Consider the following 26,370-nt stretch of genomic DNA (forward strand, 5'->3'; position numbering starts at 1 on the left):
CATTCACTTTGGATCAGAGAAAGGCAAATTGGAATATTTTCTTAACTGAGAGAGACTAGTAGCTGTGGAGAAGCAAAGTGATTTAGGCGTGCATGTACACATTACTTTTTGTACAGTAGCTTTTAGTGATCAAAAAGCCAAATGGAATGGTGGCCTTTATCCCAAGTAGATTGGAATGCAAACATGTGGACGTGATGCTTTGGTTGTACAGAGCATTAGTCAGACACCATCTGACGTACTGCATTTAGTATTGGGCACCAAACCTCAGGAAATATATATTGGCCTTGGTGGGTGTTTTGCAAAAATTCACTAGAACAGTATCATGACTTGAAGGCATAAATTATGTGGACAGATTGCATAACTGTGACTTGTATTCTTTTTATTAAAAAGATTGAAGGTATTTAAAATGGATAAACGATTTGACGGGGTAGATTTTTAGAAAATATTTCATCTGGTGGGAGAATCCAGAACAAGGGAACACTATCTTAATGTCATTGCCATACGCACTCACTATACAACAAAATGACTTGCTCTTTTGAGGCATAATACCTTGCTGCATGCAAGACAGTCCAACTAGTAGTAACCTGACCAAGAGCTGGTGGAATTAATGTGCTGAATTTTACAGACCCCCTGATGTTCGGGGTCCTGGCCGGGAAGGCCCGGCCCGATATTGCCAGCAAGGCCTCGTGGCGGCCCCTCTGCCGCTTGGCGACGGAAGCCAAATTTACATATGTTAAATAATTTTAAATAAATGAATAAATGACCTACCCGCTCCCGCTGTCCATTCTGGGGCAATATTGGTGCCGGTGGCAGGCAGTCTCATGTCTTCAGATGCCCGTCCGGTGATGCGGGGGGTGGGGGAGCGGCGTCTGAGTAATTTCATTGGTCTAAGGGATGGTGGGAATGGATAAAGTTTAAAGGTTATGAACTTTGGGGGGGGGAGAAGGTTAGGTGTACCAGGTAAGTGTTTTGGTGGGAGGGAGAGGGAGGGCAGGTACTTCATTCTGTGGTTATTGGGGGGGAGTGATCATGGGAGAGGGTCAGGATCAATGTAATTAATTTTTCACAATCATTTCTCTTTCAATCATTTAAATTGCAAGTTAGGGCTTGAAGCCCTTTAAAAATGGTGTCGGCGCCTGTGCAAAGGCAGCTGAAACCGTTGCTGGGGATGGACTGCCCACCCCCTTCATGTCATCGGGGGTGGAGTGAGCGGTCCACCCAAACCATTTAAATGCGTGCGGGCCACCATTGTTTATGTCGGTGGCGGCAATGTAAAGTGCAGCCCTCAATGTGCCTAATGGACCAAACAGTGGTGTGAGTGAATGTCGGACTATTCACTCCAGTTTTTGATGGGGAAAGCTGAGGAGTAAGGAGTACTCCAAGCTGCATATATTTATGGTCAGGCAGTGCATAACTATATATGGCTATCACCTATAGTGCCAATTCCATTATAGACATAAGTTTATTTTTTGAGCCGATATGCATCAAAGTTTCTGGCTTCGGATGGATATAAAGGTGATACTGGAAATGGGATTTGTGTATCACTTCGTCTGTGTATATCCCTTTGAAACTTCCTGCTAGATCAACACAAATTACCGCACCTCCTAACTTTGTAGCATCTGCAAACATGGATGTACGACCCAACTTTTACATCCAAGTCATTAATAAATATTGACATCATCACTTGTCATATCCCACTAATCAGAAACCGAACCCCTAATATTCTGTCTTCTACCTCCTAAGCAATTTCCAGCTCCATGTGCTCTTATTTTTGCTTGATTTAATTTATAATTTACTGTAACTAAAAAAAAACTTGAAGCCCTTTAAAAATGGTGCCTGCGCGGTGGCGCCAGATGCTGTTGCCGGAGTTGCTGCGGCCGTCCCTCTATGTCATTGGGGGCGGCTGCTCTGCCCCCTCCATTTAAATGAGCCCTTGTGCATAATATCGCGAGGGCTCTGCTGCAGCATTTCTGTGTCAGAAGGCCTCCGACTTCACAGCGTGCACCGCGGAGCGCGGCACGCTGATAAAATTTAACCCAATAAGTTGACAGTGTGTGTGTGCCTAATGATCCCTGTTCCAGAGGCAAATCAATAGTGTTAGGTCAAGAATGTTCCTAAGAAATATATGACTTATTGCAGCAAAGCAAATAAACATGAAATATTGACTCCCAGATCTGTATATATGTATTTCTGTTTTCCAGAGATTCAAGTTTCATACTGTTTGTGCCATATGGACAACAGTTGAATCAAACTGCCTCACAAACTTGTGTTTATTTGAATCCTACAGCTCTTGGAAGCTGGTATTGAACAATTATTAAGGGGAAAAGTTGTTGAGCACTGTTGCTAAGTTTAACTTTCTGTGTGTATATTGTGTTAATATGCGCATTTTAAAATATTTTATTCTAGAAGTGTGCTGTTTACAATATTCTGTTGGAAAATGGTGTTTTTTGTCATCAGGAATGTTTTCTTGTGCCCAGGTATTTTCCAGATGAAGCTACAGCAGAGATGTTGGATGAATGGAAGCCATTAATGTGTCCTTTTGATGTCACTATGCAGAAGGCAATCAGCTATTTTGAAATGTTTCTTCCTACCTCCCTTCCTCCTCATCTGCATCATAAAGGATTCAGGTCTGTATACAGATAGCTCATTACTCCATTTTAGATTTTCTTTTTCTTTAGATAGTTTCTCTCCCTATAGTGTGCACCATTCCCAAGCTTTGAAAAGGCATTCATTTCCTGGACTTCTGTATTAAGACTGCTGAAGTGACTGGAGATGCCTGGGCTGTTGTAATTCATTTTTGTTTTTCTTCTTGTGGGGCAAGTGCAGGGATTATTTGTCTTGCAACTCCCTCTGATGGCCTGACCAAGATGGATAATCTTGCAAAATAAATTGAAGCAACTAACATGGATTTCAGAAAAGATGATTGCGTTTGACAAGTCTAATTGAGTTCTTTAGGATATAGTGGATGTGGGGAATGCAGCCAATGTGGTGTACATGGACTTTCGGAAAGCCTTTGGTAAAGTACTACACAGAGACCAGTGGAGAATCTGATGGGGTAGAATTCCAGGAAGGGTAGAAATTTTCTTTTAAAATAATGTTTGGAAGTGAGGAAACAGTAGAAGTTAAACCTATTTTCTAAAAATTATTGGAAGTGGATAGTAATGTCCAACAGGGTTCTGTTCCAGGACCTATTTAATTCATTGTACGTCAATAATTTGGATGTAGGGCTAGAGGGAGTCGTGTCCATATTTGCAGACAGGCTTCGGAAGCTGGAAGGAGATAATATGATAGAATGGGTGGAAAAGTGGGAGATGGAGTTCCATGTCATTAAGTTTAAGGTATTTTTTTTTTAAAGTAACTTTGGGGAAAGGTATGGAAGAGCTGGGATATTTAGGGAATCACATTCACGATATTAAACACAACAGCTGTAGTGGTTAAGAACATAAAGAATAATGGAATCAAAAACAGAAAATGCTGGAAATGCTCAGCAGGTCAGGCAGCATCTGTGGAGAGAAAAACAGAGTTTTCTCTCCACAGATGCTGCCTGACCTGCTGAGTATTTCCAGCATTTTCTGTTCTTGTTTCAGCTATTCAGCCTCTGCAATATTTTGCTTTTGTATAGGATTAATGGAATACTGGGTTTATGGCAAGAGGTGTAGAACATAAAAGCAAGATGTAGTGGTGAGTCTGTATAAAACCTTAGGAAGACGCCAGTTTGAGTACTGTGTGCAGTTTTGGACTACACACAATAAGAAGTATGTTGAGGCAACAGATTCACTTGTGTGCTGCCTGGTATAAGAAGATGCAAATATGAAGAAAGACGTGAACATTTGGGACTGTATTCATTAGAACAAGGACATTATGGAATGATTTGTTGGTGGTACTTAAAATCATTAAGCGAGTAGATAGACTGAGTAGATAGAACAAGATGTTTTTAGTTGTTGGGAGCCTAGATTGAGGGGACATAAATAGAAGATTAAATATAAGTGTTTTAGGGCAGAGAACAGGAGGAACTGTTTCTACACAAAGGGTTTTGAGGCTGTTGGGTCCACTAGTGGAGTTGGTGGTTGAAGCAAGGAGAAAAATGGAAGAGAAAGGGAATAACAGAGTGAGAAAAAAACAACTGCACAAAGATGGAGACAACTGAGAGACCCATATTTTCTAACTTCTTATTAATGCTATAGAAAATTGATTAGTGAACGATCAAAAATGTTCACATTTGTCAACTATTTTCATTCGAAATTCCTTTTTTCACATTTATAATGGAAGCTATCTATGTAAGCATGTCATATTGCACTTGCACCCACCTGCTGCGAGCCACTGCATTGTCACCACTGATGGGAGGGTGAAATTACAGCATGACAATTTTACTTGAGCAGTTTTGATTATAAATATGAAAATAGAAATTTATAGTACAAGTTTAATGTATCACTTTAAAATGGTAACCTAGTTACTTCTTTGCCCCTTGGACCTGCCCTCTAACCTCCCTTCACCTGAAGTCTACACTTGCTCTTTGCATCCCATGTGTCGTGCCACAGGAGATCAACCAGTTGAAGGTAAATGCGTGGGAATCTACATATATTTTCAGAATCACCGAATTGTTACAGCGCAGAAGGAGGCCATTCGGCCCATTGTGTCCGCACGGGTTCTCTGAAAGAGTGATTCGCTTAGTACCGTTCCCCAGCCTTCTCCCCATAATCCTGCACATTCTTCCTTTTCATATAAACAGTCTAATTCCCTTTTGAATGATTCAGTTCCCCACACTCAGGCAGTGCATTCCAGACCTTAACCACTCGCTGTGCGAAAAAGTTTTTCCTCATATCGCTTTTGCTTCTTTTACCCATTACTTTAAATCTGTGCCCTCTCGTTCTTGATCCTTTCACGAGTGGGAATAGTTTCTCCCTATCTACTCTGTCGAGACCCCTCCTAATTTTGAATACCTCTATCAAATCACCTCTCAGCCTTCTGTTCTCCAAGGAAAACTGTCCGAACTTCTCCAATCTATCTCCATAACGGAAAACTGTCCTAACTTCTCCAATCTATCTTCATAACTGAAGTTCCTCATCCCTGGAACCATTCTCATGAATCTTTTCTGTACTCTCTCCAATGCCCTCACGAAGGCGGTGATTCTTTTGTTTATTAATGATGAAATTGCTGATATGTTTTCATTAACGCATTTTGAATTACCTTTGTTTTTGATTTCCTGCAGGCTTTGGTTTGATGAATTTATGGGCCTTTATGTCACAGTTCAGAACCTCCCACAGTGGGAAGGGGTAAGCCAATCATTCCATGGATTAATAAAAAAAGTTGCATTTATATACTGCCTTTCATGACCACAGGACATCCCAAAACACCTTATAGCTAATGAAGTACTCTTGATGTGTAGTAACTCTGTAATGTAGGAATTGTGGCAGCCAATTTGTACACAGTAAACTCCCACAAACAGCAATGCGATAATAACCAGATAATCTGTTTTAGTGATGTTCATTGAGGAATAAATATTGGCCAGGACACTGTGGATAGCTCCTCTGCTCTTCAAAATCATGCCATGGGATCTTTTGTGTCCACCTGAAAGGACAGACAGGGCCTCTGTTTAACATCTCATCTGAAAGGTGGCACCTCCAAAGATGCAGCAATCCCTCAGTACTGCACTGGAGTGTCAGTCTTGATTTTTGCACTGAACTTCTGCAGAGGAACTTGAACCCACAACTTCTGACTCGGAGGCGAAAGTACTACCAACTGAGTCACAGCTGACATGGCTAATAGTGAGCACGCATTGAAGATATCATCTGTAGACGTTGATCAGCTTCTACATGTATACTGACACTGCCCAGTTCTAGCTCTGAGAGAAAGAGTTAACATTTCAGGTTGATGACTTTATGAATGGCCATCATCCTGAAATGTTAACTGTGTTTCTCTCTCCACAGATGCTGCCAGACCTGCTGAGTATTTTCAGTATTTTCTGTTTTTATTAATCTTGTGTCCTTTCCATCACGAAGACTGACTACTTTCAACCTCCGTGCACCTCTGCCTCACCCCACCTGCTGCTGAAAAGCTTATCCATAACTTGGTCACCTGCAAACCTGACTATTCCAGTGCTTGCCTGGATGACCTCCCACCCTCCACTCTCCTTAAGCTTCAGCTCATCTAAAACTTTATTGCCTGTATCCTAGCACGAAGGTGTTCATGCCACCTTGCTGACCTCATGGTTCCTGGTTCTCGAAAGCCTCAAAATGTAAAATTCTCAAAATTGTGTTCAAATCCCTCCATGGCTTCGCTTCTCCCTAGCACTGTAACCTTCTCCAGCCTTATAACTCTCTTTTTTAAAAAAAATTGCATTTCTCCAATTGGCCACACCATTAGCTGCCTCAGCCCCATGCTTTGAAATTCTCTTGTTGTGCCCCTCTGTCTCCTTTAAGACACTTTAAAATCCATCTTCTGAAGTCACTTATGTTTACCCCTTCTAATATCTTGTCCTTTATCTTGTCCATTATTTTTATTATGCCTCTGTGAAGTGCCTTGGGACATTTCTCTACACTAATGGTGCTATATAAATGCAAATTGTAACACATTAAAGCACGTGGTATACAAATTATTCTTAATAAGCAGTTTTTCACTGTTAAAGATTTAAATTGTACAGATGCATTTTAGTTTATGAAACCATTTAGTAGAGAACGTTAGTGGGAAGAATTAACATGTTTGGGATCATCCTGTGCAATGAATGTTTTAACAAAAAGCTGTACTTATTTTGAGAATTGAGTGTCTTTTTCTTTTGCTTAAATTGTCTAAAAGTACCAAAGTAGGGCTCCTGAATGCAGTAATTCTTGTATGGTTTCCAATATTTAGTGATTTTTCCACTATTAAGGAGGCTTCTATTGAGATATGTTTATTAATAAGGTTAATGCATTGGAACTTAAAGAATTATTTTCTGTTGTTGACAGAATTTGGTCAATCTGTTCGCGCGTTTGGCTATGGATAACATTGGGTATATAGATTGGGATGAATACATTCCAAAGGTAAATTGCATTGTTATTTTCATATGTAGTAGTTTTTTGTAACTTGACAGTCTTGAGTGATTGAAAGTAGTGATTTGTGTTGAAACGTTTTTGCATCAATAATAGTCATAGAGTCATACAGCCAGAAACAGGCCCTTCGGCCCATCGTGTCTGTGCCGGCCCTCAAGCACCTAACTATTCCAATCCCATTTCCCATAGCTTTGTATGCTATGGCGTTTCAAGTGCTCATCTAACTACTTCTTAAATGTGAGAGTTCCTGCCTCTACCACCTCTTTGCAGTGCGCTCCAGATTCCAACCACCCTCTGAGTGGAAAAAAAACATTTCCTCAAATCCCCTCTAAACCTCCTGCCCCTTACCTTAACTCTATGCCCCCTGGTTATTGACCCTTCCGCTAAAGGAAAAAGTTTCTTCCTATCTAACCTATAAATGCCCCTCATAATTTTGTATAGCTCAATCAGGTTCATCCTCCGCCTTCTCTGCTCTAAGGAAAATAACCCTAGCCTTTTCAGTCTCTCTTCATAGCTGAAATGCTCCAGCCCAGACAACATCCTGGTGAATTTCCTCTGCACCCTCTCTAGTGCAATCACATCCTTCCTGTAGTGTGGTTCCCAGAACTGTACACAGTAATCCAGCTGTGGCCTAACTAGCATTTTATACAGCTCAATCATAACCTCCCTGCTCTTATATTCTAAACCTTGGCTAATAAAGGCAAGTATCGCATATGCCTTCCTAACCACCTTATATACCTGTGCTACTGCCTTCAGTGATCTATGGACAAGTACACCGAAGGTCCCTCTGACCCTCTGTACTTCCTAGGGTCCTACCATCCATTGTATATTCCCTTGCCTTGTTAGTCCTCCCAAAATGCATCACTGCACACTTCTCAGGATTAAATTCCATTTGCCACTGCTCCACCCACCTTACCAGCCCATCTATATTGTCCTGTAATCTAAGGCTTTCTCCTCACTATTTACGACACCACCAATTTTTGTGTCATCTGCGAACTTGCTGATCATACCACCTCCTCCTCTTCCTCCTGCTGCTGCCGCTTCGGCTTCCGCTGCTGCTTCCTTGTCTTGTCAGACAATGGGTATGCGCCTGGAGGTGGTCGGTGGTTTGTGAAGCAGCGCCTGGAGTGGCTATAGTGACAGCCCCTTCCACAGGTGCTGCAGATAAAGGTGGTTGTCGGGGCTGTTACACAGTTGGCTCTCCTTGCGCTTGTGTCTTTTTTTCCTGCAAACTGCTAAGTCATCGACTCGCCACACTGTAGCCCTGCCTTTGTGCTGCCCGCCAGCTCTGGCGATCACTGGCTCCTATATTTATGTCTAAATCATTAATGTACACTACAAACAGCAAGGGGCCCAGCACCGATCCCTGTGGTACACCACTGGTCATAGGCTTCCAATTGCAAAAACAACCCTCGACTATCACCCTCTGCCTCCTGCCACTAAGCCAATTTTGGATCCAGTTTGCCAAATTGCCCTGGATCACATGGGCTCTTACCTTCTTAACCAATCTCCCATGCGGGACCTTATCAAAAGCCTTACTGAAGTCCATGTAGACTACATCAACTGCTTTACCCTCATCTACAAATCTAATCACCGCCTTGAAAAATTCAATCAAGTTAGTTCGACACCATCTCCCCCTGACAAAGCCATGCTGACTATCCCTGATTAATCCCTGCCTCTCCAAGTAGAGATTAATCCTGTCCCTCAGAATCTTTTTCCAATAGTTTCCCTACCACTGATGCTAGACTCACCAAAGCCTTTGACCTCGTCAGCAGACGTGGTCTCTTCAGACTACTAGAAAAGATTGGATGCCCACCAAAGCTACTAAGTATCATCACCTCATTCCATGACAATATGAAAGGCACAATTCAACATGGTGGCTCCTCATCAGACCCCTTTCCTATCCTGAGTGGCTTGAAACAGGGCTGTGTTCTCGCACCCACACTTTTTGGGATTTTCTTCTCCCTACTGCTTTCACATGCGTTCAAGTCCTCTGAAGAAGGAATGTTCCTCCACACAAGATCAAGTGGCAGGTTGTTCAACCTTGCCCGTCTAAGAGCGAAGTCCAAAGTACGGAAAGTCCTCATCAGGGAACTCCTCTTTGCTGACGATGCTGCTTTAACATCTCACACTGAAGAGTGCCTGCAGAGTCTCATCGACAGGTTTGCGGCTGCGTGCAATGAATTTGGCCTAACCATCAGCCTGAAGAAAACAAACATCATGGGACAGGACGTCAGAAATGCTCCATCCATCAATATAGGCGACCACGCTCTGGAACTGGTTCAAGAGTTCACCTACCTAGACTCAACTATCACCAGTAACCTGTCTCTAGCTGCAGAAATCAACAAGCGCATGGGAAAGGCTTCCACTGCTATGTCCAGACTGGCCAAGAGAGTGTGGGAAAATGGCGCACTGACACGGAACACAAAAGTCCGAGTGTATCAAGCCTGTGTCCTCAGTACCTTGCTGTATGGCAGCGAGGCCTGGACAACGTATGTCAGCCAAGAGCGACATCTCAATTCATTCCATCTTCGCTGCCTCCGGAGAATACTTGGCATCAGGTGGCAGGACCGTATCTCCAACACAGAAGTCCTCGAGGCGGCCAACATTCCCAGCTTATACACACTACTGAGTCAGCGGCGCTTGAGATGGCTTGGCCATGTGAGCCGCATGGAAGATGGCAGGATCCCCAAAGATACATTGTACAGCGAGCTCGCCACTGGTATCAGACCCACCGGCCGTCCATGTCTCCGCTTTAAAGACGTCTGCAAACGCGACATGAAATCCTGTGGACATTGATCACAAGTCGTGGGAGTCAGTTGCCAGCGTTTGCCAGAGATGGCGGACAGCCATAAAGGCGGGGCTACAGTGTGGCGAGTCGAAGAGACTTAGCAGTTGGCAGGAAAAAAGACAGAGGCGCAAGGGGGGAGCCAACTGTGTAACAGCCCCGACAAACAAATTTCTCTGCAGCACCTGCGGAAGAACCTGTCACTCTAGAATTGGCCTTTATAGCCACTCCAGGCGCTGCTTCACAAACCACTGACCACTTCCAGACGCTTATCCATTGTCTCTCGAGATAAGGAGGCCAAAGAAGATGTTAGACTCACCGGCTGTAATTACCTGCTACCCTTCTTGAATAATGGTACCACATTCGCTGTTCTCCAGTCCTCTGGCACCTCTCCGGTGACCAGAGAGGATTTGAAAATTTGTGTCAGAGCCCCTGCTATCTTCTCCCTTGCCTCACAAAGCAGTCTGGGATATATCTCATCTGGGCCTGGGGACTTATCCACTTTCAAGCCCGCTAAAACAGCTAATATTTCCTCCCTTTCAATGCTAATATGTTCAAGTATATCACAATCCCCCTCCCTGATTTCTACACCTACATCATCCTTCTCCATAGTGAACACAGATGAAAAGTAATCATTTAAAACCTCACCTGTGTCTTTCGGCTCCACACACAGATTGCCACTTTGGTCCTTTTGTTCCTTAGATGCTTGGATCACTGAACTATCAAGAAAAATTTTAATCCTACATTTTGTTTATAATTGTTATCTAACAATAATAATTAACAAAGTTGTGTTTAATGTAACATTGCTTCGTGAATACTTTACATTTTACAGATTTTTACCAGATTTCTGAGAAGCTTAAATCTTCCAGTAGGAAGTGGCCAAGTTTTAATTTCCAAATATTTATCAAGTGCTTATGAAATTGGCCATGTGGTGGTTTGGATCACTTCTATGCTGGTAGGTATTTAATTATGGATCTTATGCAATTCATGGGGAGTGTCTACACATTTTATTGATAAACGCTAGAACAGAGTTTTATCTAAATTCATTCTTGTGAAGAAATTTTGTTGTATACAAATCTTATTTAATTTCTCAGTATGATTGCTCAATCTTGACATGCTGCGGTAGTATGAGTTAAGGAGAATGCATTTGTGAATTGAAGGAAGGACGTGTTCATTATTCAGAACTTATTCTATTAGACTGTTCTGCTCCATTGTACTCCATTCAATAAGTTTTTTCAGCAGCACTTACCCATTGATTTTGTTACAAGAATTCCTCTGAAATGGTGGGAGTTAATTGAGAATGTTGATTTCCAAGATTCTAAGCTGTGCAAACAGACAAATGACTCTTTTCTTAAAGAGAGCAAGTCTCTCACTCTTTGCTGTATACAAGGTACCAAAGCCTAGATAGAACAATTAACACTTAATCTTCAGTAAATGATCTCCCATTACTTCAGAAAATTCCAAAATAACATGTTGGAGATTACTTCAGGCAGGCTCAAACTACTTGTCCAGGTTTATTGACTAATAAAACTTTTGAGAAGAACAAAGGTAAGTGAGGTGCTAATATAGTGCAATAATTGAAGTTACACAATATACCAACGGGGCCAAATTTATTTTTTACAGGATTGTAGCATCCATTATCTTACTGCTCTTAGCAGCAAGCTTGGGTTAGAATGGTCTTTAGTGGTAAAGACAGATTATTTCTGATGCAGCAACTAGCATCTACATAGTGTCTCTTACATAGAAAAAAATCTTCAGAAAGCAGGACAAGAATTAGTGCCGAGTCTTAGACACTACAACTTCAGGAATTATTAGCTTTGGAGTATGTACAGTGTAGATTCACAAATGAACCTGGGTTTAAAGGTCATGAGGACTGATTGCGTAAATGTGGCTTGTGTTCTCTTGAATTTAGAAGGTTGAGAGTGAGCTAATTGAGAGGTTTAAAATTATAAAAGAAATTGACAATAGATGCTGAAAAGTTATTTCCTCTGGTGGGGAAATCCAGAACAAGAACAATACAATCTTGTAATTAGAGATAGGCCATTTAGAAACGAAATTATGTAGCACATTTTCACTGGAGGGGTAGTAGAAATCTGGAATTCTTACCCCCAAAAGGCTGTGGATTCTGGGTCAATTGAAAGTTTCAAGACTGAGATCTTCAGGTGATGCCGGAATGTCGAAGGAGACACCTTTTGGATGAGATATTAAATCAACGTCCTGTCTTCCCTCTCGGATGCTTGTAAAAGAAGAAAAGCAGAGGAATTCTCCCTGGTGTCCTGACCAATGTTTAACCTTTAACCAACATCACTAAAGCAGATTATCTGACAGTTGAACTCACTGCTGTTTTGGGGGTCTTGCAGTGCGCAAATTGGTTGCCGTGATTCCCTACATTTTAAAAGTTCTTAATCGGCTGCAAAGTGCTTTTGGGATGTGCTGAGGAAGTGGAAGGCACTATATAAATGCAAGCTCTTTCTCAGTGGTATCGATGGATATGGATTGAAAGCAGGTAAATGAAGTTGTGATACGGATCAATCGTGATCTAATTGAATGGTGAAAGAGACGAGAGGGGCTGAGTGGCCTACTCTTGGCCCGATCATTGGCTTAGAACCATAGAAATGTTACGGCACCGAAAGAGGCCATTCTGCGCCAGCTGAAAAAACTAGCTGCCCAACTTAATCCCACTTTCTCGCACCTGGTCCAATACCGTGCACTTCAGGTGCAGGTGCGGGTACCTTTTGAATGAGTTGAGGGTTTCTGCCTCCACCACCGATCCGGGCAGTGGATTCCAGACACCCACCACCCTCTGGGTGAAAAAGTTTTTCCTCATGTCCTAATCCTTCTACCAATCACCTTAAATCTGTGCCCCCTGGTAATTGACCTCTCCACTAGGGGAAACAGGTCCTATCTGTCTACTCTATCTAAGCCCCTCATAATTTTGTACACCTCAATTAAATCAACCTCCGCCTCCTCTGTTCTAAGGAAAACAACCCTAGCTGATCCAGTCTTTCATCATAGCTGCAGTTTCCAAACCCTGTCAACATTCTTGTAAATCTCCTCTGTACTCTCTCCAGAGCAATTATGTCCTTCCTGTAATGTGGTGAGCAGAATTGTACGCAATACTCCAGCTGTGGCCTAACCAGCGTTTTATACCATTCCAGCATTACATCTCTGCTTTTGTATTCTATACTTCAGCCAATAAAGGAAAGCATTCCATATGCCTTCTTCACCACTTGTCCTGGGAGCAGGGAGTTGTAGATCTTCAGTTACACCATGACAATATGGGATAAGCTTGATGGATCAGCTGATATTTTCCTGTCTGTCATTTTCAAATGTTTGTAAGGCATGGATGAAAGTTTCAACGGTCAAGGAGAGATTAGGCAAATCCAACAAACATCATCATTTATGAGTTCATATTCCATTGAATGTGTAACTGCCTTGAAACTTCCTCGCAATCTGTTATAGCATTAGAATTTTAAATAATTTTCCATTGTGAATTTGCCTGTTCGGTTTAGTAAAGCAAATTTGAAGGGTGGAGCAAACAAACTGTTAATATTGTGAGAAATACCTTTCTGCATATGACTTCCACTTTGAATTTTCACAGTGTAAAATACACTTATTGTGGTGTACTTTGGACATCACAGTGTAGTTCAAATTGAATAACAACTATTACATCTTTTAATTTGATAGGGTGGGCCCAGTAAACTAGCACAGAAGCATCTGAGTGGATTTTTTAACAGTATCGCATCGTTCTACCATCCTTCTAATAATGGGAGATGGTTGGTAGGTACTTCTGATTTTTATTACCATCTGTGAAAATAAATGGGAATGCAATCATGAGAGGCAGAATGTTATCTGTTCAGTTGCTTACTTATTTGAATGGATGTTCTTGGCTTCCTGTGCTAGCCAGTTGGTATTAAATGTGCAAACTGTTTCATGACTCAATGGGTATGTTGTAATATCTCGAGTACCGTAACTGAACTCTGAACAGTAAAATAACTCAATGACCGTTATGTTTTTATGTAACCAAAATAAGTAGTTTGAAGCATCAATGACCATGTCCACCTAAATATTACTCAACACTTAAATCAGGGCGAAGCAGAATAATTAAAACTCTAGGGGGTAGAAGTTTGTCTCTGGCGGTGGCACAAAACAAGCAGTATCAGATTGGCTGCCCATTATATCCAGCGCCAGATATTTAATTTTGTTGACTGCAATGGAATTGGAAATGATGCGCGGTATATAATCTGCCGATCTGATATGGCCCGAGGTGAATTTCTACCCCAAGACCTAATACTTTCTCTTTTTAAACACCAGTAACTTGTAGGTGGAGTAGAGAAAATTCTAAGTCTTGATTTGGATTTTTCAAGTTATTGTTTGAAGTTAATTTCTGTCTAGCTTTACAGGTCTGCATTAGCAGTAAGCAGCAATAACTTCTCTATGTTATGTATGCACTTCTCTACCAGGAAATAACTTGATTGCTGCAATGAATTTTTCAGGTTTAAGTGACCTATATGACAATGTTGCATCATAGCTGGAAATACTTGGTATTGAATGTCATAGATTGCAAAGCACTGGGAGCATAGCAGAGAGATTTGGATGTTTGCATAATATTTTTCACAACTCAGTTCTCATTTATTGCAGATTTTATTAGTATACAAAATGGAAATAAATGCTCTGCACGTAACCAGGATTTGTCATATCTCTGGATAAATTATTCAGAGCATCGTTCAGCTCTTAAAGTTAAACCTTTCTGGTTGTAAAATTTGGGATGTAATCTAATCATTAAAAAGAATATTAACTAAATGAATTAATACTTTAAAAAGAAATAGTCTGTAATTGCTAACGATTAGCTTTCATCCAATTAGAAAGACGATAGCTGCTTAAATGGTTGCCCTTTTTTTTTCTCTCTTTCCCCCCCCCCCCCCCCCCCCACTATTAAGATCCCAGTTTTTTTAACATTGGGACTTTTGGGGGTTGTGCAATGAAATTTCACACGGTTCCGAAGATTCTTATATTTCTGTATTTGTTAACTAGATGTTGTTCGATGTACTTTCCCTTTGCCTAGTTAATACTGCCTTTCAGAATTTAGGATAGGGAACCCTTTGGAGTGTATCAGACTTTGCAGGGGGTTTCCACACATTGCACAGTTTGAAAACCATGGTTTAGATGCCCTTAGGACACTGCCACTCGTGTTTTAGCATTCCCTGATACTTGGATTTTTTTCTCCATATTTTTAACATTGCCAATGTTCTTCATGTTTTTGTTTGCAATTAAATCCCAGGTTGGAAATTATACATAATAAATATATCAGATGTTTAGCTTTGGATACCAGGGTCATAGATAAAGTCATAGGGGTTTCAGCACAGAAGAAGTCATTTAGCCCATTGCACCTGTATTAGTGCAAGCTCAGAGTTATCATTCCACCTTAATTACCCCATTTTTCCCTTATACCCTTTTAATACTTGTGTGTTCATATAATTCCGTATCATGTATTTTGATTGACTTGAGTTTGGTAGCTACTTAATGCATTCCAGAGCTTATCCCTTTGCACATAAAAAGTGGATCTAGCTGCAGGCTGTGTTATCTCTGGATGTTAGTTTAACTTTTTGGATAACCTACCAGGAGATGCATTTGACTGGCTTGGGTATATTTTTAATTAGAACTGTTTTGTCATCATTCATCATCATTCACTTGCATTTGCATTCCTCTTTTCTTTCCCTCAATTAATGGATCAGGAATTGACTTTTTTTTAAAACAACAGATGAAACTGATGAAATTATTACAACGGTTGCCTGCTAGCGTTGTGAGAAGACTGCACAGAGAACGGTACAAAAAGGCAACCTGGCTAAACATCATACCAGACAGTCACAAACTGACTGACCAGGACATTACTGATTTTGTTGAAAGCATCAAACAGCCTGTACTGCTTGCTATGTTCAGTAAGACGGGGAGTCTGGAGGCTGCCCAGGCCCTTCAAAACCTTGCTCTGATGCGCCCAGAGCTTGTTATCCCACCAGTACTTGAAAAGTAAGTCTTAAATTAGGCCTTTCTGTTTTATGATAACAACAATTGACTTCATTGCTCACATAACATATGTGGAAATCAGTAACTTGGTGCTATTGTTAGTGGCTTTTGAAAACAATGGTTTCTATTGGCTTAAGTCTGCTTTGAATATATCTTAAATAGAATTAATTTTAAAAATTGTTAAAAGAAATTTTTTCAAGAACCATGGTATAAAACAGGGTTGTGCTTTGTAATCTCTCTATGCAATGAGTTCTCAACATTAGCTGGATGTAAAGAACCCGCAATGTATTTTTACTGCAAGGAAGGAAAACAAGAAATTAGTCTATTGCCCCTTGCTGCTCAGCATGTTTCAGGATTTGTTTTCACTGAAACAATTTGAAAATGAGTTATTGAAAGGGTATTCACACAGGTTTTTAAAATGCTCATAGGCTGGACATTGAAGTTTTTTCTCCAAAGACTGAAATCACTGAGCAACTTGTTGCCTGTCTCAGATGAACCATTATTTTAGGAGGTCATTTGTCCCAGACGTTTGGCTGCTGTTGTTTGGCATAAGTCCTCCTTTCTGGTTGTGAACATGGAGATAAAAACAGAGACAAATTTTAACTGGCAGTTTTAACAGCAGACAGATGTGGGACAAGCTTTCGCCAAGTTCAGGTTAGAATGCAAGAGGATATTTGTAATTCATTTTGTTGAAGTCAAGAAAGGTAACCCACTGGAAAGTGTGGCATATTAATTATTTTGCATTTTTACACCAAGACACCATTGTACTGATTGAATTCAGTAGGACTGATTGTAATTGTTACTGTATGTTCACTTGCATTGAACTAAAGCAATTTAAAAATTTGTACCTGACCTCAATTTAGCAATCGTTGTATTATGCGCCTTCAAACAGTGGAAAGTTGCACATGGCGACGTACATGAAAGACATGATTATTCCATTCAGATGATGAGGGTGTACTATTGTTATTAGAATTTTTTAGAATTAGAATATTACAGCGCAGTACAGGCCCTTCGGCCCTCGATGTTGCGCCGATCTGTGAAACAATCTGACCTACACTATTCCATTTTCATCCATATGTCTATCCAATGACCACTTAAATGCCCTTAAAGTTGGCGAGTCTACTACTGCTGCAGGCAGGGCGTTCCACGCCCCTACTACTCTCTGAGTAAAGAAACTACCTCTGACATCTGTCCTATATCTATCACCCCTCAACTTAAAGCTATGTCCCCTCGTGTTTGCCATCACCATCCGAGGAAAAAGACTCTCACTATACACCCTATCTAACCCTCTGATTATCTTATATGTCTCTATTAAGTCACCTCTCCTCCTCCTTCTCTCCAACGAAAACAACCTCAAGTCCCTCAGCCTTTCCTCGTAAGACCTTCCCTCCATACCAGGCAACATCCTAGTAAATCTCCTCTGCACCCTTTCCATAGCTTCCACATCCTTCCTATAATGCGGTGACCAGAACTGCACGCAATACTGCAGGTGCGGTCTCACCAGAGTTTTGTACAGCTGCATCATGACCTCGTGGCTCCGAAACTCGATCCCCCTACTAATAAAAGCTAACACACCATATGCCTTCTTAACAGCCCTATTAACCTGGGTAGCAACCTTCAGGGATTTATGTACCTGGACACCAAGATCTCTCTGTTCATCTACACTACCAAGAATCTTCCCATTAGCCCAGTACTCTGCATTCCTGTTACTCCTTCCAAAGTGAATCACCTCGCACTTTTCCGCATTAAACTCCATTTGCCATCTCTCAGCCCAGCTCTGCAGCCTACCTATGTCCCTCTGTAACCTACAACATCCTTCGGCACTATCCACAACTCCACCGACCTTAGTGTCATCCGCAAATTTACTAACCCACCCTTCTACACCCTCTTCCAGGTCATTTATAAAAATGACAAACAGCAGTGGTCCCAAAACAGATCCTTGCGGTACACCACTAGTAACTAAACTCCAGGATGAACATTTGCCATCAACCACCACCCTCTGTCTTCTTTCAGCTAGCCAATTTCTGATCCAAAGCTCTAAATCACCTTCAACCCCGTACTTCCGTATTTTCTGCAATAGCCTACCGTGGGAAACCTTATCAAACGCCTTACTGAAATCCATATACACCACATCCACCTGTTTGGTCACCTTCTCGAAAAACTCAATAAGGTTTGTGAGGCACGACCTACCCTTCACAAAACCGTGCTGTATGTTGGGTTATGTTATTGTATAAATATTAGGCAGAATGGCACACCAAATTTAAGAGGCTTTGTTACAGGAGTGACTGTACTAGGAGAATATCTAAAGCAAGACTGAAACTTTTAACGCTGCCTTTAGACAATTACGTTGACTACTTGCAGGCCAGTATTGACGGAGGCCTACAGGACTTTGGGCCACTCTCAGTTTCCTGGAAAGCTTCCTTAAAGCTTAATGGAAAGAGTGACAGAGGGTAGAATCTGACATAATTTGACATATTTTGTTGCAATAAATCATTTTTTTCTTTGTATTAGATACAGTCACATAAAATTTAGTTTGACATTTTTGATAGCCAACTTTTAAATATAACCTCTGCTCTGTTTATTTTTTGATCTTTAGAACATATCCTGCATTACAGACTTTGACAGAACCTCACCAACTTACAGCGACCCTAAGCTGTGTGATAGGAGTTGCTCGCAGTCTGGTCTCTGGAGGGAAATGGTTCCCTGAAGGCCCAACTCACATGCTACCTCTATTAATAAGAGCACTACCTGGCGTGGACCCAAATGATTTCAGCAAGTGCATGGTATATTAGTACTATATTCTTAGATATGTGGAATGAAATCAAACATTTTCAAAGATGTTTTTATTAACTTTTACTCACACCAAATGCTGTTCACCCATCACCCCTGTGCTTGCTGACCTACGCTGGCTCCCGGTTAAACAACACTCCGATTTAAAAATTCTTATCCTTGTTTTCACATCCCTTTGTGGCTTGGCCCCCTCCCTTTCTCTGTGATCTCCTCCAGTCCTCCAACTTCCGGGATATCTGCACTCCTCTAATTCCGACCTTGCACATCCCTGATTTTAATTGCTCCACCATTCGTGGCTGTGCCTTCAGCTCCCTAGGCCCTAAGCTCTGGAATTCCCCTCTAACTCGTTTACCTCCTTTAAGACACTCCTTAAAACCTACCTCATTGACTAGGCTTTTGGTCACCTGCCCTAATATCATCTTATGTAGCTCAGTGCCACATTTTGTTTTATAATGCCCCTTTGAAACGCCTTGGGATGTTTTATTATGTTAAAGACGCTGTATAAGTACAAGTTGTTTGTAAAGAAATTGAATTAAGTGCGCTGTAAAATGTGGTTGGGGTTTGAATTCCAGTTCCAAATGTGAAGAAATAATATTGAGGTGACTGTACCAATACAGGTGAGAAAATCATTATCTTATTATTTATGGGTATTAGTGGTTGTCATATTTGTGCAGCTGTGTTCTCCAAAACGGCAGAAGGGGAAAAAAAACACGCAATCTAAGGGTAGTGGTTTGTGGACATCATAGCTGTATTAATTTTTTTCACCTTTGCTTTTCAAGAAATATGTCAATGCATATTGATAAGTTGTATTTTTTGTGTAAATTAGCTTTTTTATTAAACTTAATGCATTTTTTAAAAACAATATTTTGTTTCCATAGATCACATTCCAGTTTATAGCCACGTTTTCTACTCTTGTGCCTTTGGTGGACTGTTCATCTGTTTTGCAAGAGAGAAATGATCTCTCTGAAGTAAGTTCATTTAATAAGTGTCAGCAAAAGGGTTTTTATTTTTAAAAAAAAGTTAAAACTTTCAGTAAAACTCTAGAAGACTTTAAAAATATAGTGCTTATAAACTTTATGCAATTTTGTAGAATTTTACAGCACAAGCTGGCCATCATGTTTGCACTGGCTTTTTGAAAGAGAGATCCACTTAGTCCCATTCCCTTGTCCTTTGTCCCTTTCTCCACAACCTTTTAAATTTATCTTTTTCAAACATTTATGCTAAAGAAACAGAAAATACTGGGCCAGTCAGCATCTGAAAATGGCAAAGACTGATTCATGCTGGTTCCTGCTGGAAGGAAGAAAGCTGCAGAATGAAAATGGGGATGCAAGCAGTCAGTTTATATCCTTTCCTTCCGAGAAGGTTTTTAAAATTGGAGTAGAGTTTCCCATAATTTTGTGGGGAAGACTGTTAAAGCTTTGCAGATAAGACTGACTGTGGGCCAGGAGAGCACAGTGATCGGCAAAAAGAAGTTCATGGATGAGATTTTCTTGTGTCTTTATGTGAGCCTGAAGACGCCTGAGGTTGAAAAGGCCTCCCTCAGTCCGGAAGCTTACATAAACTACCTCCTGAAGGTCTTCCGTTGCCTGCTGCAGCATCATGCTGCAAAAGATGAATAGGGTCGGGGCCGACATACACCCATGCTTCATGCCATTGGAGATACAGAAGGGACTTGAGAGGTTGCTGTTTTGCTTAACTTGTCCGTACTGATTTTCATGAAACTGCTTCATCATGGCTAGGAACCTGGATGGGCATCCAGGTTTTTCAAGGATTTTCCAAAGTCCAACTCTGCTCGCAGTGTCAAATGCCTTGGTGAGGCAGCACAACTCTTCGAACTAAAAATCAGTTTAAAGAAAACTGGAGTCCTGCATCAGCCTGCACCCCAAGAAGAATATAGACCACCAAGCATTGTCATCCAGGGAGCCGAGCTGAATACGTCAAGCAATTTACTGATTTGGGGAGCGTCATCTTGTTTGATGCCACCATAGACAAGGAAGTGAACAATGGGCTCTCAAAAGCAAACAGTACATACAGCAGACTCTACACACGTGTATGGAGCAGCCACAGCCTCAGAGCACAGACCAAACTCAAAGTATACAAAGCCATTGTCCTCACCACCCTTCTGTATGGCGCCATGTCATGGGTCCTATACCGCCGTCATGCACGACTTCTGGAGCGCTTCCATCAGCGCCTCCTCCGCAGCATCCTCAAGATCCGCTGGCAGGACCACATCTCAAACATTGAAGTCTTGGAAACAGCCAACATCACCAGCATTGAGGCCATCCTCCTGCAAAGCCAACTGCATTGGGCAGGACAACAGTCGCCCAAGAGCGTGCTGTATGGAGAGCTGACCATGGGTAAAAGGAACAGAGGGACCCCATGCAAACATTTCAAGGACTCCCTGAAGAAGTCCCTCTGTGTGCCAAATTGACCATTGCCAGTGGGAATCGCAGGCCATAGATCATGACGCCTGGGGATGCTACATCAGGAGGGCTACAGCCACCTTTGAGACTGAGCGAAGAACCAGCATGAAAGAGAAAAGGAGGAGAAGGATAGATCCAATTGCCCCCAGCAGGGACGACACCTTCATTTGTACCCACAGTGGTAGAATCTGGCGGTCATGGATAGGCCTGACCAGCCACCAGCGGGCCTGCAACTGATGACTATATCCTTCCCAAAATCTTCGACCACGAAGAAATGCCAAGAGAGCGCTTATACTATGTGTTCCCTACAAAGTCTTCCCCCAGAGTTCTGGGAATTCTAACCACTTAGTGCATTTAAGATATTTCACCTCCGCCCTGCAAAAGCTAGTTTCTGGACACAACTAGGAAAAAGCTTTAAATTGTTTTTTGGTCCTGGTCAACATTTATCCTTCAATCATTGCTGAAACAGATTATCTGGTCCTTTGTCTCCATTGCTGTCAGTGAATTGGCTATTTAATTTGCTCACATTACAATATTAACTACTTATTTCATTGGTTGATAAGTGCTTTGGAAAGTCCTCAGGATGTGAAAGGCATTACATAAATACAAGTTCTATCTTTGTTTCTACAATAAAGTATAATGAAAACCTTTAAGCAACTTAAAAACAATAACTGGAACTCTGCTTTTTACTGCATGATTGGAGGAACCAAAAGTTGGTTAATTCGGAGCAGCAGTGAGAAGGGGTCTTGGCTCAAGGCAGAGGAAAAAGTTGGTGTAGGGAGTTGTTGGTGGTTGTGTGTGTGTGAATGCATATGTCAGGTGAAGACAGGATTGGGTTTGGCTGCAATGTCTTTTGTAGTCAAATAGCTGACTGACTCCTAGCATTCGCACTGGAATCCCTCTTTGCTGGGATACCTGTGTGCTCTGCTCCTATGAAACTGTAACCCAGCAAGAATCAACCCCTTCATGTGAGGAGAATGGGTGGAAAATAAGATTGAGAGGGAAAAAACTTAACTTTCATCCACATTAAAATCGTAATTCTCACTGAACTGTGCACATAAAGGGCTGGATTTTAAAATCTCGGTGGCGAGAGGAAAAAACGGCCACCTGGCCGAAGATTGCAGCGGCACATCAGTGACTGTGTGAGCTTAATTAAATTAATCATTTTAATTTATTTAAATATTCAAATTGGGTCCTGCTGCCGAGTGGCAGCAGGAAAATGCCTCTGGAAGAGGGCTGCCACGAGGCCTCGCGCCGCCGCTAATATCTGGCCGAGCTTTCCCGGCGTCGGGGTACGTGGCAGCCCTCTCCTGGAGGCATTTTCTGGCCCCCGCACCCGCCGCGAACCCAGACATTGGGGAGTTGGTAAAATCCAGCTCCAAATCTTTTGACTCTTGATCGTGTTTTTAACTGAAATAACATGGGTGTCCTTTTCTGTTTTAGGTAGAGAGGGAACTTTGCTCAGCCACAGCAGAATTTGAAGATTTTGTTCTTCTGTTTATGGACAGGTATGTTTTAAGGGTACATTTATTGACTGATCATTATAATAGGTTCATAGATTATGGCTGCTAAAGAAATTATTTTTAATCATATTTACAGGAAAAAATGGTATGCCATGTTTATTAACTCCTTTAAAAAAAGCTGATAAATATCTGTTTAAGAATGAGATTGACTTCATAGTGTCAACATAGATAGTCAAGTAATCCATGGAGGAGTACATTTGTTCCTGTTTCTGGCACCAGGGACATTAATCTCAAGGAAACAGTGGAACAGTATTGAATTATGGAGATTTTTAGATGTGAATTTTTGCTTTGGGAGACTAATAAAGTGGGGTAGAGTCTAAGTTCTACTGTCTCCACTCTTGTAAGTATTAGGTTTGTATCCAAAGTGGCCCTTCTCCCTAAATTCATGCTTGGGTGCAATTCTGTGAACATCTTTCCAGACGGCCATTCTTCACCTGTGAGGTCAGTTGGTGAGTGTTATGATCAGGTGAGGAGGGGTTGCAAAGCTGCTCTCTTGTCCTTCCTCTTGTTTGACCGCAGCAGGTTTTATATTTTAAACAGTGGATGTGCTTACCACTGCAGTGAGTGTTTTACCTTTTACCTTTGTTGTGATGGTAAAAGAACCAATCGGACAGGGTTTCTTGAGTTTAAACAAGAAAGCGGTGAGTTTATTGTACTTAATTAAAAAGCCAATCCAAATAAAATAATAAAATTACACTGCACTTTCTCTCACTCACTCACATGAGAATCTCACACATCAATAGATTACAGAATGGAGAAGAATAGTAGTTGGCATAGAGTTTGGATCAATAAAAAGGAATATACAGTCTGTGGTGTCTGGTAACTTTAGTGGTCATCCAGTTGAGTTTGTGGTCCTGAAGTTCTGGGTTGATGGCTGTTCTTGGAGACAGTTGAACAGAGGGTTTCCTTCCTTTAGCTTGCAGCTGGCAGCCAGGCTTCGCATGCTCCACACAAGGTCTTCTGGAGAGAGAGGGAGAGGGAGACACCCCTTCTGGCTTATGCACAGATTGAGACTCTCTGGAACTTGTCTGTCTTGTCCAAGGGAAACTCCCAGCTTTCATAGAGATGGAAAGATAGTCACGTGACTGTCTCAGTGTATTCTCTGAGGCCTTCTAATGAGATTCAAGTTTCGTTAATCCAGTCTCTCCTGCTTCATTGTTCCATGTTTACCCCTGGAGAGCTTCTTCCTTTCAATGTTCATGTCTCAGGATGGCTTTGAATGTCTTGTTAATGAAAGCAAGCTCATGTAGTTAAATCAATAGGACAAGCCATTGTTTTGGGTAAAGGTTAATCAGACATGCGTCTCCACTTTGATGCCTTGTAATGTGAAAGGTGTTCAAAAGCAAATGGTAGCGGCCATTTTTAGCTGTGACAAAGTCTTTGTAAAAGTTGAATGTAATATTCCAGCTTTACTTTTTAAGTTTAATGTAGGTTTCCAACTGATGAATTAAAAATCCTCATTCAAAAGATCATGTCTTCATGACAATCAGATTATCTGAGCCTGAACATCACAACTATATATCATTGATATCTTTTTAAAATTGAGATTACTGTGTTAAACTCCAGAAAGCTTGTTATGGAAGGAAAGTGCTGGAGCCTATATTTACTCAGTTTCACATTTATTGTGCAGAGTAAAATGATTACAAGCATGTAGCTCCTCACTCAAACCCTCGCCTAGTCTCAGTGAGTGTCTGCTCATTCTTCTAAACTCCAGAGAGTATAGGCCCAATTTACTCAGCCTCTCAACATAGGACAACCCTCTCATCCCAGGGATCAATCTAGTGAAACTTCGCTGTACTGCCTCCAGGCAAGTTTATACTTCCTTAGATACGAGACCAAAACTGCGCATAGTACTCCTGATGTGGTCTCAGCAAAGTCCTATATAATTGTAGCAAGACATCCTCATTCTTGTACTCCAATCTCCTTGCAATAAAGGTTTCCATCTCGCCTATATAAAAGTCCTATTCAATTTAGCTCTGGTTTAACTTTTTTTCTACTGGAGAGACTAAGGAAAGGAGTAACTTTCTTAAACGTAGAGAGAGAATTGAATATCTGTATACTTCAGTGTATTTACATTGTGGTTTGTCTGGGTTTTAGGTGTTTTGCTCTGATTGAAATTAGCACACTGGAACAAACGAGAGAAGAGACAGAAACTGAGAAGATGACTCATGTGGAAAGCTTGGTGGAACTGGGACTCTCTTCAACTTTCAGTACCATTCTCACACAATGCTCCAAAGAGATTTTTTTGGTATATGGATTATTCTCTGTATCTAGTTGGTTATCTGTAAATTTACTAGAAGGAAAGATTGCAATATGATTTCTGAATTTTTTTGCTTTTACCTGGAGCTGTTTTTCCTGCTGACATGAAAGTCGGAATTTATCCCAGAAGCAACAACTAAATATCTAGTTGCAATATTATTTGACTGCAATACCTAACAGTTGCAGTATAGATTCAGGTTTCTTGCAGAAATACAAGTTAGTTCCATGTGTTTGAAAAATATGAAGTTCTTTGCATATTTATAACACTGTAGACATTGTAATGAGTTGGTGCCCTCACGGCCTGAATAAAATGGCTCTTCTGGTTGAGATCTGGAGGTTGTTGCATTTCAGCAAATTTTAATTGCCACCTGAATGTGCTTTGTAATTAACAAAAAAGCGGATGAACTCGTTTGAGTATTTGTAGCTGGTCTCGTAAAGTTTCCTGTAAGCAGCTCTGCAAAAACAAATTCACGGTACCTTGCACTGAAATGAACAGGCTGCGCACGGCGGAAAATAATTCAGGAGGTCATTGGTCTCATGTAAATGTCCTGTTTTCTTGGCCCATGTGACATTAATTTGGAGGTTTTCTAAATGTCCTGAATGCTATTGACCATTAATTTTGATTAACTGTTAAATGTTTGTATATTCCAGTGTGTAATGCTCTGTGACTGAGCATCTTGTGTACCATTCAGTAAGAATGGCTGAAATGTAACAAATAGTTTTTTTTTAATGGTGTGTTTCTGGGGAGGGAGGGAAGAAGCAGATAACTAAAAAGGAGAACTTGCTTTCGTGAAACAAATAACTGCGTAATATGTTGTAATCTGTTTATCCATTCTAATTTTAGGTTGCTTTGGAAAAGGTGTTTAACTTTGCTACAACCAATATTTTTGAGACCCGTGTTGCTGGCAGGATGGTGGCAGACATGTGCCGGGCAGCTTCTAAGGTTTGAAACTTATAGAATTGTTGTAATAGATACACAACTGCAAATCCGATTTAACCATTTTTAAAATTGTGGTCATGTTCATTCATTGCAACATTCTTTAAAAAAAAAAACACCATGGCCGGGATTTTATGAGGAGGCGGTGGCCCTGCCCACCGACTGGAAAGCTGGGGATGAGCCCGCCTCTGCCACCCCTGGAAGCCACAACCATATTTTACAGTCCTCAGGCAATTAACTGCCTGCAGCTGTGGCTTCCACCCCTTTGAGGTGAGATGGCCCGCCTCAAGAGCTGCTAGCCAATCAAAAGCCTGGCAGCTCTTCAGTTCCAGCAGTGCGACTGAGACCGGTGGCCACTGCTGGGATTGCAGCAGTCCCTGGACCCAGCTGGCAGTGGAGGCCGGTTCGGCCTATCAGCAGGCACCAGCGGGGGGAAGGGGGAGTCGATCTCGAGGGCGTGGGGGTGTTACAGCTCGGATGGCCGTGCTCTTGGGGGGGCCCTCCGTGGGGTCCGATCAGGAGGGCCCCCCTCCAGCCCGCAAGGATCCACCAGGTTTAACTGGGCAGCCTCCCCAGGTGGTGAAGTGCCCATCAGCGGTGG

General features: G+C 41.6%; 1 protein-coding gene across 4 annotated transcripts in view; it reads left to right on the forward strand.

Moving 5' to 3' along the window:
- The window catches only part of LOC137376413 (proteasome activator complex subunit 4-like), a 227,538-nt gene that overhangs the window by 50,153 nt on the left and 151,015 nt on the right, over window positions 1-26,370 (forward strand). For 3 of the 4 annotated variants that reach the window (XM_068044928.1, XM_068044930.1, XM_068044929.1), the window contains 11 exons: window positions 2,478-2,627; window positions 5,210-5,273; window positions 6,942-7,016; window positions 10,646-10,768; window positions 13,501-13,593; window positions 15,575-15,840; window positions 18,434-18,620; window positions 19,506-19,595; window positions 22,494-22,558; window positions 24,671-24,821; window positions 25,677-25,775. In XM_068044928.1, coding sequence (XP_067901029.1) covers window positions 2,478-2,627; window positions 5,210-5,273; window positions 6,942-7,016; window positions 10,646-10,768; window positions 13,501-13,593; window positions 15,575-15,840; window positions 18,434-18,620; window positions 19,506-19,595; window positions 22,494-22,558; window positions 24,671-24,821; window positions 25,677-25,775 — 1,363 coding nt within the window. Of the gene's footprint in view, window positions 1-2,477; window positions 2,628-4,452; window positions 4,557-5,209; window positions 5,274-6,941; window positions 7,017-10,645; window positions 10,769-13,500; window positions 13,594-15,574; window positions 15,841-18,433; window positions 18,621-19,505; window positions 19,596-22,493; window positions 22,559-24,670; window positions 24,822-25,676; window positions 25,776-26,370 lie in introns of those variants that run through there. The other variant, XM_068044931.1, reaches the window with a different exon arrangement.

This window comes from Heterodontus francisci, chromosome 13 (assembly GCF_036365525.1).
Source record: "Heterodontus francisci isolate sHetFra1 chromosome 13, sHetFra1.hap1, whole genome shotgun sequence".
Lineage (NCBI taxonomy): Eukaryota > Metazoa > Chordata > Chondrichthyes > Heterodontiformes > Heterodontidae > Heterodontus > Heterodontus francisci.